A 16724-nucleotide genomic window follows, 5' to 3' on the forward strand; every position below is an offset into this window, starting at 1 on the left:
TCTAAGATTCAAATAAACTCATTGAGTATTGGACTGTGAACTCATGTGGGAGACCATGGCCATGTTCATTTCAGTACAAGATACTTACATCAAGACGTGCTTTTGAATAACTCTATTAAAATTGTGATTCATGATGAAGTAAGTAGATATTTTATGGTTTTTGAACATATTTTTAATTGGAATCTGTATTATATGTGTTTATTACCAGTGGAAAATGCAGTGTTATACTTTAAGGACTGCATGTCAACATAAGATATTTATCTACTCAGATCTATAAGAGGGTGAGAACATTTCATAACTCTGTAATGCGGCAGTGTCATGTTTTGGATAGAAGTATGCAGCATTAAGTATTTGCTGCTTTCCTGTTACTTCCCCGAGAGCGGTGAGCAATGACTTTACCAACAACAGCAGAAGGCGGTGTTTGGGCTATTCTAAGTTGTATTTGGTGGAGGGAAGTAGGAGAAGGACCTGGAAGAGGTGTCCTTTAAGGCAAAGGCCTGTTGTTCATTATGTTTTTATTTCACCTAAGGAGATAAAAAAAGTAAGTATGCACTTTCTGTAGCATCTTGCATAAAACTTCTACATGTACAGAGACTCCAGAAATGTAATTTCCAATTTGCCCATATAATTAACACAATGACAGTTTAACTCTAATCATAACAAATTTAACTTAATAACAAAAGCATTGTCACTGTTTTGCTCAGCACATGACCCTTTGATTCTACTGTTTAAACACTGCCTTTTATTGGGACCTTTTCTTTGTGATGTCATCGGCGTGTAAAACATCAGTGAATCTCTTATAAAGTGCATTCACAAAATCGAGTTATCCAGCATTCACAACTTTCATATTTTTCAACTATTCCTATTCAGAAATTGAATTTCTGTTGCTTTTAGGGCATCGGGGCCAGCCAACATGGATTCATGAAAGGCAGGTCCTGCTTGACCAACCTGATGTCCTTCTATGACCAAGTGACCCGCTTAGTAGATGAGGGCAGGGCTGTGGATGTAGTCTATCTAGACTTCAGTAAGGCATTTGACACTGTCTCCCACAGCATCCTCCTAGACAAACGGGCTGCCCGGGGCTTGGATGGGTGGACTCTTCGATGGGTTAAAAACTGGCTGGATGGCCGAGCCCAGAGGGTGGTGGTGAATGGGGCGAACTGGCAGCCAGTCACTAGCGGTGTTCCCCAGGGCTCAGTTCTGGGGCCGGTGCTGTTCAATATCTTTACAGATGATCTAGATGTAGGGATTGAGTGCACCCTCAGTAAATTTGTAGATGACACCAAGCTGGGTGGGAGTGTTGATCTGCTGGAGGGTGGGAAGGCCCTACAGAGGGATCTGGACAGGTTAGATAGATGGGCCGAGACCAACGGCATGAGATTCAACAAGAACAAGTGCCGGGTCTTACTCTTCGGCCACAACAACCTCAGCACTACAGGCTGGGGGAAGAGTGGTTAGAAAGCGGCCCGGCGGAAAGAGACCTGGGGGTGCTGATCGACAGCCGGCTAAACATGAGCCAGCAGTGTGCCCAGGTGGCCAAGAAGGCCAATGGCATCCTGGCCACTATTAAGAATAGTGTAGCCAGCCAGTCTAGGGAAGTGATTGTCCCTCTGTACTGGGCACTGGTGAGGCCGCACCATGAGTACTGTGTTCAGTTCTGGGCCCCGCACTTCAAGAAAGATGTTGAGGTGTTGGAGTGAGTCCAGAGGAGGGCGACCAAGCTGGTGAAGGGTCTGGAGGGTCTGACCTTCGAGGAACAGCTGAGGGAGCTGGGGTTGTTTAGGCTGGAGAAGAGGAGGCTCAATAAGGTGACCTTATTGCAGTCTACAACTACCTGAAGGGAGGTTGTAGTGAAGTGGGAGTCGGCCTCTTCTCCCAGGCAACTAGCAATAGGACAAGAGGACATAGCCTCAAGCTTCGCCAGGGGAGGTTCAGGTTGGACATTAGGAAGAATTTCTTCTCAGAAAGGGTTATTAGACATTGGAATGGGCTGCCCACGGAGGTGGTGGAGTCACCATCTCTGGATGTGTTTAAGAAAAGACTGGACATGGCACTTAGTGCCATGGTCTAGTTGACATGGTGGTGTCAGGGCAATGGTTGGACTCGATGATCCCAGAGGTCTCTTCCAACCTGGTTGATTGATTGATTCTATTCCAGGAAATAGCTGAGAGATGGTGGGAAGAGGCTTTTCTTATGTCTGTGACAAGTTTGCATTTTTGAAAACTCATGTTTTTGAGCATCAGCTGTTAAAAAGGATCAGAATGCTCTTAACACATGATGGCTGCTATTTTTACCTCTGGATTTAATAATTCTATAGTGTCTGGCATTCTTGAAGGGTTTTATTTGTTTGTTTGTTCTGTCATGTTCTTTTAAAGAAAAAAACTACATCAATTGCATTAAGAGAGTTTTAAATAATGTTTTGCAGAATGATAAAAACCAAACACTTGATGTCACATTGAAAGTGATAGTCAGTGGTAGCTGTATCTGTCACTTGCAAAGCTATATTTCTCTTGCAGTCATCTTTGGATCCAGTTATCCTCTCCTTTTATTTCTGCAGGACAAAGATTTCATTTCACAAAAATCTCAGTAGACATTTTCTTCCATTGTTTTCATAACCCCGAACAACAGAATTCTGCTCTTTGAGCCCCAATACAGTATTGAATGAATGTTCCCCTACTCCATTACCATCAGTAGAGCTACAAGATCAAAAGACTCTACAGCACTGAATTGGATCTTTAAATATTAACATTTCTATCTATGCACTTTGAAATCTAGAGGATTTGCACAAGCATAAGATTTCAGAGTTTGTCCCTACCTACCCGTATAGGCTGGAGCAATATACAGTTCAAGCATGTGTATGATTCAGGTCAATAACATTCCATGGCTTCAGCAGAGGAAAAAGATATTAACGTGTCAGTCTAGCTAATTGATCATATGAACAGTTAAGCTTTTATTTCTTGGGCCTGAACTTTTGCCTTTACTCAGTAACTCCACAGTGTTGAAGCTCCAGCCTTTGAATATGCACCTTTATAATGCAGAGCTTGTAAACCTCAGGGAAATGTAGGTCAGGAGACAGCCACAGGGTTATGCCAAATATGCAGTCCAGCGGAACCTGAGTTGCTTGGATCACTTTTGGGATTCTGTTGGTGTTTACAATTTTCATTTTAAAGAAGAAAATGGAAAAGACAGAAGATGATACCTTTTTCCGTATTGACTGGGTTCTTCAGCTATGGTAGATTCTTTGCTGCTATTTGGGTTATTTTATATACTGACAAAGTACTATTCAGAGACAGTAAAAGCTTAAGAGTATGAACGAGAGGACAGCCAACAAAATTATACAGTACCTGTACACATGTAAGCAAGACAGAACAAAAGCTGCAAGAGAATTTCTTTGCTATACAAAGAAAACGCATTAAGTTGTAACCATTTCCTGCAATTTTAGAAAGCAAACCCAGGGAAGATTTCTTTTTGTTTGTTTGGGAATTGTACTTATGAAGGCTTTTTAATTAAAACAGGGCTGTTTACAATTCATTCTGTCCAGAAAAATGTTGCAATTTCTATTAAAACCTGAGCAGCCAAGCACTTTTTAATCTGGAAGTGCTTTTATTTTGCAGTTCAGATGCTACATAACTCAGTCAACTGTTGTCTGTCTTCTTCTCACTTTGTTTTTTAGGATGTTATCGTAGATAATTTTCAAATGTTTTTTTCATTTGTGTGCAATGTCTCAAACTTACATTTCTTGCCTAATCAGAAACATCTGCTTTTAGATGTTCCATTGTCCCATTTAAAATTTGCCAGGTCAATATGAGGCTAAAAGCACCTTCTGTTGGGGAATCATAGGAAAGATGAAAGAGCCTCTTCAGAATAGAACTGTTTCTAAGTACTGAAATTTAAAATTATACTTTTTTTTATCCTAAGAGAGTGATAATATTTTTCCAGATGCTTAAAGAATGGTTGATATATTTGTCAAAATTTGTTAGTTTGTTGGAAAATGCATGTGAGCATATGTCATTGTTATGATATCCCCAATCATTAACATATAGACACACACTTGCATAGTGTCTCTCACTCTGAGTTTAAAAAATCAATTCACTTTTCTGCCTATATTGTTACCTATTAGAGACCTCTTTCAGAAGTTACACCACACTTTGCAGGAAGCTGGCAAAAGATTGAACCCCCAGAGGACAGTTCACTTAGGTGCATGAGAACATTTATGAATTTTTGCACTGTAAAGCACTGTTTTGTTGGTAGTATTTTTTTTTTCACAAGATATACAGTCTAGCATGGATGCTCCAATGGGAATTGTAAATTTCCTGGATAATAACGTTTGTACAGAGACTGTGCACATTCACCCGACACCACCAAGAAGATTTGTACATTATCTTACTTTAATAAATTGAGACTGCAAACTTCTGAAAGTAGACAAAGTTAACCTTACTTTCAAGGAAGAACAACTCCCTAGAGAATGCTTAGCATTTGTTTTTCTCTCCTTTTATTTCTTCAGGACAAAGGTTTCATTTCACAAAAATATTTGCAGTTTTATTTTTCCTCTCTACCCACTTTTCTCAAAGATCTGGCCTTTTGAATATTGCCCAGTGATGGAGAGTATTCTGGAGTTGAAACAAAGATAGGCCATTTTTCTCATGCTGTCCCTTTGGAGATTCATTTTTCTTTATGCCATGCCACAAGATACTTTAATACCAACAGAAGTAGAGACCTGCTTTTTTGTAACATCTGGAGCACGTTGAGTTTAATGGCATCTGTATAAGATGAAATTTGTAATGTGTTCATCCACCCATGCCTGTTATGGAAATTATCATTTTTTTCTGTGTTACAGATCAAAAATAAGTCAAAAAAAGATCAGTTTTACTTGGCATTGCTGTTATTTAGGAATAGAGCAACCTCCAGAGAGTAATTCACCCCATGCCAGTGTGAATTCCCTTGCAGAAGTTTCTGTTTATTTCTCTTCCCTGATATGTGCAAAAGTATTATTTCCAACCATATTGAACATGAGGTCTGTGGCAGGACAGTGAACTGACCTCAGGGCTTTAACATTGCAAATAAGCATGCCAGATACCAGACCATGTATTAGTTGCTTTAGATTGTCTGAAGTGGCATTAAAAGAGGTCAGGTTGAAACCCCCACTTTGCAACCCAACATAAGGTGGAAACAGCTACATAGTTCCTGCCTTCATTTGCATCAAAATGGCATGCTCGCTCTGGTTGTGTAGTACTGAGAGTTATTACTGCCCTTCCATGAAATAGCATCCTGTACAGAAGACAAGTTCTACCTTGAGAGAAATGATGTTTGAGAAAGTGCAAAGCTAGCATTATACCTGGTGACTGTAAGCACAGTCCATAGAAGTCCTGTTACTATAAACAGGTTGAATGCCTGAGCAGTTATTACCATAGAATCAACACATGAAAGGAAAAAAAAGACTTCTACTATGAGTAAAAAGGGCCGAAAACCAGGACTAGCTACCACAGAGGGAGATATTTTTGTTCCACAGGCCTGTGAACTTCTTTAATCTTTTTTTGATTTAAAAAATTGGATCTAAGATTGATCAGGTAGGTAAATTAATGCATAGTGTACAGGTTCTTCATACATTTGTTTTCAGTGCTTCTACCTGTTGGTGTTTCACAAACCAACCCATAAACAAATAACTACGCTTCAGGCTCGAAAAGTGTGCTATGTTGCTAGCCAGTGAACTAGAAAGGAAGCCCATTGGCAATAGCTTTGAAACCAACACAAAAGAAAAAAATGTTTACAAGAGTTATCAGTAAAGAAGTTAAACAGAAATGCCTATCAGTATAGTGCCACATAAAGCAATTAACTGCTCTAACTTTAGAAATATAAGAAATGCAAATAATTCCAATATATTTTGTTTTGGTTTTAATTAGTTGTGACTTCACAGAAAAATTATGGAAGTTGAACTGCTGATATAAGCAAAGCTGAAAATTAAAACACGCCTTAAGCTATAAACAGGTTTTTGCTCTATTTTTTTACTTCCATTTCTCTTATGCCTGCCTGTAATGTATGATGTGTTAAAAGAATTTTCAAATTGTGAATAAGTGAGTATCCTCCAAAGCGCTCCAGTAGTCACTTTCATGGTGTTATCATTGTATCTCATCTTGCTTAATTTTCCTGTGCCCTCCTTCCTTTTGTTAGTTCAGAAGCTCAATGTAAAAAGGCAGAGAAGATGGAAAGAGGAATGTGATAACAGCCTTGTATGCAGTGTGCAGTCTGGCTTAATAAACTACCACATCTTCAGAGTGTGAAGAGCTGCTGTGTTGGAGCCATGCAGAATTTCCCATGTGTAACCTCAAACCTACTTGAGATGAATCAAGTTCTAATTGCCATGTTTGCAAAGCATAACCCAAATGTGAGAAAGTTTAGATCATGAAATGGGGCAATGTGCACCACAAGGAACCAGAGAAATCTTTCTTTCCCTGTGTAGAGTTGTTAATTTCCCTTAGCAGCCAGACCTTTCATCTCCAGCGAGTCCTGGTTTTTATCATACTTCTCAGGGGTGAAGTTCACAGTTCAAATCTGTCGAGGTAAAGAGATCTTTACTTCCAAGCCTAAAAGAATCAGATCTGTAGTTCTCATAATCCTAGTGCTATTGCTGCTATCCTATACACTTGTCTTCCCTGTCTATCTGCTGTATCCGTTTTCAGGTATCAAAGGAATTTCTCAATTCATTATCCTCTTTCCTCCCTTTCAAACTAAATGTGTTGATATAACTTTTTTTTTCCCCTCAGTAAAACTTTTCCTAGGTCATCATCATCTGTCTTCACACTTGGCTGAATTTATCTTTTAGAGTCTGTGGGATTTTTTTGTTTCACGTTAAGATCCTTCTCTTAAAAGTTGCTGTCTTTCTAGTTCCCCTCTCAATGGGTCTTCCAATAGTTTTTGATAAGGAATGCAAACAAAACGTGGAAGCATAGAACATCAGAATAGCTGTCAGGATTCAGCTGGTACTGCAGTTTGGCTAAGCTTTATCATCTGTTCATTCTGCTGGCATACCTTTACATACAATTGTCCTCAAGAATAGAGCTCTGACTAGAACCTGAGTATTATGCCAATGGCATTAGCGTTGGTCGTTTTCTACTACCCTTGATTCTCAGTGACCTTCGGAAAATCAGTTCTTAGATGCAGTTTCCTTGTCTGTAAAAATATTAGAGATCTAATTTGTAAAATATTCTAAAAGATTTAATGAGAAAGAACAGTATATGAGAGCTGAGTTATTTTCCAGGGTTTTTTTTATGCGTACACACAGGCATGCACTAAAAGTTACTATCTGTAACTCTTTGTAATATTGAGAGTAATAGTGAGAATTATAACTTCTGATGATATTGGGAGCAGAAAATTTCCATGCCAGTGACCCAACGATTACGATCATAGTTTCTATTTGTGTTCAAATTTGTGAAATTGCATTGAAGGAAAAGCTTTACATTGTTTCTTTGAGAATGCTGAGAATTGTGTATGTTGTTACAGAATCTCCTGGGTATATGTCATGTAACATCTGTTTCTACAGAAATCTAGCTATTACTCAAGAGAATACAAATAACATAAATTCACCATGGCAAATTTTTTAAATTAAAAATCTGATTGTGGGATGTTCTTTACCTAAAATTGTGTCTTATACTAATATTTAATTCTATGATGTTAACAATACAAGAAAAACAATTTAATGTTGAAAGAACAAATACAACATTAAAAGAAAAAATTTCTATTTTTTTCAATTTGTTTTTATCTTGTGCAGTATAAAAGTGTCAGTTCCTTGTTTGTCAAGACCTTCCACCCCAGCCAAGCATGGTTTAATCATAACTCTTTTAAAATTTTTTCATTGTAACATTTGAATTGTCCAGTTTGTCTGTTTTCTCATTTTGGTCTTTTCTTTTTGCTTTTCTCACAGTTTTTATTTATTGTCCTTACAATTTTCCCCCCATCTGTCCTCAGTTATAGCATACATGCTCACATCTCAACACTCTTTCTTTTACATCTTTGCCAATAGTCTCCGTGCTTAAATCCTTTCCTTACAGCTAGATTCCTGCTCAGGAACCCTCAGTTTTATTTCATTATATTTGCTCTCTGATGTTTTTCTTTCCAGCTTGTATTTTCATTGCTGCTTCTGTAGCTGTATAGTGATACTGGATCATTCACTCTTTTTCAGATTTATGCCAGAGGGTGGAAGGAGGTGGTTATGCTTTCCTGCTCAGATTTTAATACTGGGCCTTCCTTGGGTGTAGGCCCAGGAAGATTTACATGGAGAAAATTTTGTAGGATTTTCTTACTTAAATGAACAAGGTAGCTGAACTGAAGTGTTTGGGGCTTGTAGGCAACATAACAGAAATGGAGTATCATCAAGCAGAAAAGAAAGGCTATTCTTATTATTGGTAAAAACACTTGCTTTCATCTTTTGGATTTAGCAGTATAAAATCTGAGAATTTTTTTTTTTTTTATGAGACACACAGATGTTAATATTAATGTTTAGCTTATGGATATGGTGTCACTTGCCACCAATAGGGAATTACATTTCAAGCTGAGTCCTTGAACATATCCTTAGGTTTTTAAGGTATTATTTCTGCATAACTTTGTTGTGTGATTGTCATCTTCTCATTTGTTATAACTTGAAATATAATTCTCCTTAGAACTGTCACTTCTTTGAAACTGCTTTCTCTTTCTGTTGATAAGTACATGTGCTAAAAAGTACATATGGGAATGTTGCACTTCTCTAATGACTTCAGTGGGATTTCTAGGTGACCACTCAGACTTTAGTTTATTCTGGCAGTATTGGTGCTGAGGGGAAAAAAAAAAAAAAAAAAAAAGAACAACGACCCACAAAGAAAAACAGGACTGTGACTGTTCTCTTGCAATGAAGCTTAGTAACACAGGCTGACTGTGTATATTACATACCACTTAGCCTTATACCTCTTCTGGACCCTGTGTAGTACCCAATGGAGCTCAGATTTATTTTTTTTTTTCCTCTTCTGAGTTTATGAAATGTGAAGGTTGTACTGCAGCCCAACAGAGCAGTGTTATCATGTCATGAAAGGAAGTTATGTGCTACAGAGTGTGTAGGTCAAGGCTGTTTAGGGATGCTTAAGGATCCACAGGCTGTTGGAATAATGTTGAAACACTGTAAAGTAGGAGGAGAGAAACCTGGTGCACTTTTGTCCCTACTGCCTGCTGGGAAGGGTCCCTGGTATATGTTATTAATTCCGACTGTGTTTGAGTGTTATGTGAGAGAATTCTACTTGGCCTAGACCAAGGGAGAGTGCTAAAATTTAGCAGTGTGAACAGCTGGTATTCCAGGGATCATACTCACTACCCAGCCTAGTTTTGTTTAACAACCTGCAAGTGCAGGAGATAAAAAGAGAAATTTTTAGATAGGAGCTGCGCTAATAATCTGTAACAAGTTGCATTTCAAGGAAGGGAAGCAATTTTAAATTGGATTCTGCACAACTAGAAAACCAGTGGACTTTTTCATGCATATGGGGGAGATGATGATGAAGCTTTTTTCTGAGTGTAGAAAGGCAGAAGCAGCAGTCATCACCTTACATATACCAAGAATATTAACTCCGTTTTATGCGAAATATGTATTTGTTTGAAATTCCCTACTAATCACAGATATGTGAGTTTATTTCTACTCTTGGGCTGTATCTAGAGCTCAATCTGCCACTGCTTTGGCAGCTGACAGGCAGACCAGCTGAAGGTCATTTTGTATTCCATGGCGGTTTCCCTCTTTGAACCACTGAAGATTTTATCTGTGTCCTCCAGCAGTATTATGGGAAGTTGGGGTTGACAGGCTAGCACAAAAAAATGGAGAGAGTAGGAAATGGGTGAGACGTTATTATTAAAAAAAAAAGAAAACAAAGTTTTTTATGCAACATTATGTAGCAGAAAAGTAAAACAGCTGCTTACTTTACCCCCTGATTATGCCAATATATGTGTTGAAAAATTAAAAGACATCCAGGTAATCTACCTCTTTGTAATCTGTGTTCTATAAGATTATTTGCTTGTTTTGGGAGTATTTTAAAATAGATCACTGAGATGTTGACGTACTGCATTTAATTAAATGCACAAGGCCATACATGTATCAAAGAACAAGCTGGTCCAAATTTGTAAAATTAGACTTGAGATTTTTCTGCATATCTTAGGAAAAAAAAAAGTTAGGCTAGCAGAGCCTAGTAAGACCTCCATGGGTGGGCACAATCTGTAATGATGGCCTTAAGGCCACTGCTCTCTCTGCTTTAGGGAAGAGTTTTCTTTATATAATAAATGCAATCCAAATTTCAGTGATCTCAAGCTTGATTTCGCCAATAGACTCAATTATAACACAGAATCTTTTAATCACCTCTGTGTTGAGGTTCTTCCGCAGGTTATTGAAAATACTTTTTTATTTTGTGTGTCATATCTGGCAACTTTGTAAGGGAAATAGTATGTTTTATCATAGGTAATTAGTAGCAGAAGGCAGAGTCAGGGACTGCAAGGATGAGGAACTGCCCACTGTAGGAAAAGATCAGGTTTGAGAACATCTAAGGAACCTAAGGTGCACAAGTCCATGGGACCTGATGAGGTGCATCCATGTGTCCTGAGGGAACTGGCGGATGAAGTTGCTAAGCCACTATCCATCATTTTTGAGAAGTCGTGGCAGTCTGGTGAAGTTCCCACTGACTAGAAAAGGGGAAACATAACCCCCATTTTCAAAAAGGGAAAAAAGGAAAACTACAGGCCAGTCAGTCTGACATCTGTGCCTGGCAAGATCGTGGAGCAGATCCTCCTGGAAACTCTACTGAGGCACATGGAAATCAAGGAGGTGATCGGTGACAGCCAACATGGCTTCACTAAGGGCAAATCGTGCCTGACAAATTTGGTGGCCTTTTGCGATGGGATTACAGCACTGCTGGATAGGGAGAGTGACTGATGTCATCTACTTGGATTTGTGCAAAGCATTTGACACTGTCCCGCACGACATCTTTGTCTCTAAATTGGAGAGACATGGACTTGACAGATGGACCACTCAGTGGATAAGGAATTGTGTGGATGGTCGCACTCAAAGAGTTGTGGTCAACGGCTCGATGTCCAAGTGGACACCAGTGATGAGTGGCATTCCTCAGGCATCAGTATTGGGACCAGAGCTCTTTAACGTCTTTGTCGGCGACATGGACAGTGGGATTGAGTGCACCCTCAGCAAGTTTGCCAACGACACCAAGCTGTGTGGTGCAGTCGACACGCTGGAGGGAATGGATGCCATCCAGAGGGACCTTGACAGGATTGAGAGGTGGGCCAGTACGAACCGCATGAAGTTCAGCAAGGCCAAATGCAAGGTCCTGTGCATAGTTCGGGGCAATCCCAAGCATAAATACAGGCTGGGTGGAGAATGGATTGAGAGCAGCCCTAAGGAGAAGGACTTGGGGGTGATGGTTGATGAGAAAATCAACACGAGCCGGCAATGTGCGCTTGCAGCCTAGAAGGCCAACCGTATCCTGGGCTGCGTCAAAAGCAGCGTGGTCAGCAGGTCGAGGGAGGTGATTCTCCCACTCTACTCCCCTCCCGTGAGACCCCACCTGGAGTACTGCGTCCAGCTCTGGGGCCCGAACATAAGAAGGACATGGAGGTGTTGGAACGAGTCCAGAGGAGGGCCAGGAAGACGATCAGAGGGCTGGAGCACCTCTCCTATGAAGACAGGCTGAGAGAGTCAGGGTTGTTCAGCCTGGAGAAGAGAAGGCTCTGGGGACACCTTCTAGCAGCCTTCCAGTACCTGAAGAGGGCCTACAGGAAAGCTGGAGAGGGACTTTTTACAAGGGCATGTAGTGATAGGATGAGGGGTAATGGTTTTAAACTGAAAGAGGGTAGATTTAGACTAGATATTAGGAAGAAATTCTTTCTTGTGAGGATGGTGAGACACTGGAAGAGACTGCCCAGAGATGTTGTGGTTGCCCCCTTCCTGGAAGTGTTCAAGGCCAGATTGGATGGGCCTTTGAGCAAGTTGGTCTAGTGGAAAGGTGTCCCTGCCTGTGATGGGGGATTGGAACTAGACGATCTTTAAGGTCCTTTCCAACCTAAATCATTCTATCATTCGATGATTCTATTTTATAACCTCTGTGCAAATATTATTTCCACAACATGATGATCTTATTCTGTGACAGATTTTTTCAGATTGAAGAGTTATCTGTCCATCTCATTCTGGTTTCAACAGGGTTCTGTAAATGGAATGAATATAAATGGCATTATAAGTGGCTGGTGTCATGCCTCTAAAGAGGAAATTGGCATAAATCTTGAGATTCAGTCATCAAAAATGTACCTTGACATGAACAAGCAGAAGAGGACTTCAAGGCCTACTGCAAATAAATAAATAAATAAAAATCATATTTTGCACCTACTGTAAATGAGAAGAACGAAACTTAATGAGCTTATAAGAAACTCACCATGCTCGAGATTTCCAAGAAGATAAGTAGGGGGGTGGAGAAGAAAAACTAATAAACTTCAATGGAGTGGAACCTGATGCTCAGTTCTTGGCTCAGCAGCAAGGATATTACTTCCCACCTCATATATATTTCTTGTGTGAAACCTGCTTACAAATATATTATGTTAGGATATTATGCTGATGTGGGGCTATACTATCAGTTTTTCTCAGTACCACTGTTGGGTGACATGCAAAAGCAAAAAGTTGAGAGAAGTGAGTTAAAAATAAATGTTTTAAAATTTGGCACAGAGCTTGACAGAAGAAGTGGCATGAAGAGTTGTCACCTGGTAAACAGTTTGCATCCAGCTTAAACAAAAACTTAATTCCTCTATTTAAATATGCATGTGGAAAGTAATCAGTCCTATGGGCTAAAATATGCTACACTAGATGTGTTGTTGCACTAGATTTTCACTAAGCGTCACAGACTTCATTTTTCCATAGATTATGATAAAACTATTTAATACTGTAGCCACAGTGGTAAAGAAAAATAAGTAGTTTTCTAGTTTGTTTGTAATAGGAAGAGAAACCTAGCAGATGTATTTTTGCACTTATCACCCCTGTCGTGTTTGTTAAAAACCTCCAAACCCACAACTCTGCAGTTTGAAAACTGTGTGACTTAATCGTGGGCAAGCAGTATGAGAGAAGAGCTCTTCCTTTCCAGTCTCTCTTCCCATTTCTCAGTCCTGCTCATGTTTCTGATTTCTCTCTGTCTCCAATTTTGTTTGATTTATCTGTGGGCTCTTATTTTTTAAAGTGGTGACAACAAATTGAAATTAAATTTTACACATATGAAAATAAGATATAACTATGTATTATCATAGCATTTTTTCCCCTGCACTCTCTTTATGCCCCTTAATTTCCTGAATTTAACAGGATATGGGTGGCAGCTTGCCGTACTAATTAGTGCCTATAAATGCTCTTGCAATGTGCATATAATAAGCATTAGTATTCTCATTGACTGTAATATATGACAGATGGACCTGTAGGTAACACAACAGTGACATAGTCTTACGTCACTTTCTGTCCCCTTTCCTTATTTACCTTTAAGTTCTACTGGTTTAGAACATTTAATATCTGCTGCCTTCCCTTTCCATTCTCTTCCCTTCCTCCATCCCTCTTCTCTCCCCCTCTTCCTCTTGATGTCCCCACAGCATGAGTCCCACTGTCCTTTCAGTTGTTTTCTGAAAGCTCACTTGATCTATAAAACCTATCACAAACAGTAAAAGATGAAAGTCTTATTTTAACTTTTGCTAAAGACCTTTTAACATTCTTCTGAGAATCAAGAGGACTTTATGTTGTGGATTAATTCCACAACAGATATTCTCAGAATTCCAGGTGTTCTCATTTACAAGTGTCCATATACTACCAACAGCATAACACGGGATTAAAACACCTGCAAACTGGGCCCAAAATGTTTGTCAAAGTTCATTTAGGCTCTAAGACGACAGGTACATGAGCTTCAGTAATCTTATTTATGTGATGCTAATTACTTTCCTCTGCCTCTTCTTTTTCCCCCAGTTGGCCACAAATGCTTCATGTCAAGTTTTAATTCTAGATTGTGCTTTTTCTAGGACTGTCTAGTTTTAAGATGCCCCTGCTTCTGCTCGATGGGAAACAAATGGTCAATAACATTTTTAATTTTTTGTTTCATTAAAATTATATTGTGGTTTTGATATTGTAGATAATACAGCCAGTATCCTAACAAGACGAAGGAGATACAGTCGAACCTCTCAAGATATCTATTACCTTCCAGTTTTGATTTCTGATGGTGGAGTGCCCCCTCTCAGCAGCAGCAGTACTCTCACAATTAGGGTTTGTGCATGTGAGAGAGATGGACGAGTGAGAACTTGCCATGCTGAAGCTTTCCTCTCCTCCGCTGGCTTGAGCACAGGAGCTTTAATCGCAATCCTACTCTGTGTTGTCATTCTTCTTGGTAAGACATTTTCAATATTAAGTAATGCTGTCCTTCCAGTGGCTCTCTGAATGTGACAGGGCAGAAATTTTTTTTGAACCAGAGGCTGCCTGGTAGTAGAAGGCAATTAGGAACACATAGCTGTGATTAGGGGGGAAAGGTTTAGCTAAAATTAATAGGGAAAAATGCCTTTAAAGTGCATTCATGAATATGTGGAATCCACAAGAAATTATTTTTCAGAGGTTATCAAGTAATTAGCACTGAAGATCTTTTTTTTTTGTAATTTGGAAAGATTTCAAAAAGCTACTGACTCTAATTCCGTGTCTAGAACAGTGTGAAAAATGATAGAAAAGAGATGAGGGAAGCTTTTTGAAATGCACTACACTGTAAGAAGCACCATTAGCACTGTACAAAAGCCATTTCTTAATTACCTTTGTGGGATAAGCTGATACGAATGCACAACATAATCCACAGAGGCAAGGGACATATGAGACTATAAGATGACTCCATTAGATAAATACCCTTGCAAGTGCATTTTCTTTTGACTTTTTTTTTTGCCCAGACCAATTTGAATGTCACCCATTAGTTAATATTCTTTTCTTTTTCCTGGTAGAGGCACAACTTGTTGGGTACATATCTGTACTACTCATGTCTTTCTGAGTTCTTATAGATACAGCAAGAAATAATGAGAATTGCACTGTGACCCACATAAGAGATTTTGAGATTTTTTTTTCCAAAGGCTCCACATCTTCTAAAGACTACTTTTCTCACAGGTTACTTCAGAAGTACCTTGTCAGAAAGCTGTTTTAAAATGTATGGTTATGCATTTATTTTATAATCTTACATTTATTATCTAAGATGGAATATTCATAAGAGAAAAAATAAACCTTTTACATTTTAATTCAATATATACACTAAATATAAATTTTAATGAAGCACTGAAAGCCCTTAAAAATGCTTCTGAAAAATGTCAGCCTTAGTTACTCATTTCTCATTTAACTGAAAGTATGTTATCCCCTTTTATCTCCTTAATGAGAACCCTGATAATCTGGCTAGTAGATTTCACTATTGACTCAAGAAACCTCTGCAATTCCCACAAAGAAAACATACAGTGAGTGCTCTTTACTGGCCCTTTGGAAGATGAGCCTGTATCGGAAGTTTGTAGTTTCAGTACAGCATTATTAATTTTCCCTTTAATTGTGTGGTCTCAACCTGTTGCACTTTGGCATGTTTCTATGACAAAACACAGCCGTATGGATTTCACGGGTGCTTTCCAGGCATACAGTAATCTATCTTCAGGTAACACGTTACACAACAAAGACATTGCTCACTTAGGAATATAAGTATGCTCTTTTCCATATTGGACAGGTTTGGTGACCCTTTGTTACCGATACGTGCCTGACATAATGATCCCAAATTCCAATATTAGCCTGAAAGTATTACACCTCTGTATTGATGACTTAGTATCTGCTATTTCTGTAGCATATATGTACTTACTTCAGATGTAAACTTTAAACCTAATCTAATATCTGCAGTTTTCTCTTTAGCAATTGTGGTCCTTTTCATCACCCTAAGACGTAGTAAGAAGGAGCCCTTGATCATTTCAGAAGAAGATGTCCGGGAAAATGTTGTGACATATGATGATGAGGGTGGTGGAGAAGAAGACACAGAAGCATTTGACATCACAGCACTGCGGAATCCATCAGCTGCTGAGGAGCTAAAATATCGGAGGGATGTTCGTCCTGAAGTGAAGCATGTGGCCAGGCATCATCCCTCCTCAAGCCTTGACAGTATAAATGTTCAGGAGTTCATTAAACAAAGACTGGCAGAGGCTGATCTGGACCCCAGCGTGCCCCCGTATGACTCCCTACAAACATATGCCTATGAGGGTCATAGGTCAGAAACTGGATCTATCAGCTCTCTGGATTCAGCCACAACACACTCTGACCAGGATTATAATTACCTTGGAGACTGGGGACCTGAGTTCAAGAAGCTAGCTGAACTCTATGGGGAAATAGAATCAGAAAGAACAACTTAGTTGTAATTCCCAGAACAGAGAAGTTCCTAAACGACTGGAGATATAACAGCAACGGTAACAAAAAATGAATACAGTACTTGGAACTGAGCAAGTTGTATGCAGTTACTGTAGAACAAGTGCCCTTTTCATGTTTGAAACTGGGTTCTCCAATTGGAAGAAAGTCAAATTTTGAAAAATACAGAAAAAAGAAGCTATTGTCCCTTGTCTATATTTTTTAATTGCTCAATAAAGTCTGTGGTACTGTATCTGTAACAATACCTAAAGTAAAGACAAGCAATGACATTTTTATTGCAATATGCTTA

General features: G+C 39.1%; 1 protein-coding gene across 4 annotated transcripts in view; it reads left to right on the forward strand.

Moving 5' to 3' along the window:
• Positions 1-16422, forward strand: part of CDH18 (cadherin 18) — a 202477-nt gene extending 186055 nt beyond the window's left edge. For 2 of the 4 annotated variants that reach the window (XM_068397147.1, XM_068397148.1), the window contains 2 exons: positions 14154-14405; positions 15920-16422. In XM_068397147.1, the coding sequence (XP_068253248.1) occupies positions 14154-14405; positions 15920-16422 (755 nt within the window). The remainder of the gene's footprint in view (positions 1-14153; positions 14406-15919) is intronic. The other 2 variants (XM_068397149.1, XM_068397150.1) reach the window with 1 other exon arrangement.
• Positions 16423-16724: the final 302 nt, after the last annotated feature.

Source organism: Nyctibius grandis, chromosome 3, assembly GCF_013368605.1.
Source record: "Nyctibius grandis isolate bNycGra1 chromosome 3, bNycGra1.pri, whole genome shotgun sequence".
NCBI classification, from domain to species: Eukaryota; Metazoa; Chordata; class Aves; order Nyctibiiformes; family Nyctibiidae; genus Nyctibius; species Nyctibius grandis.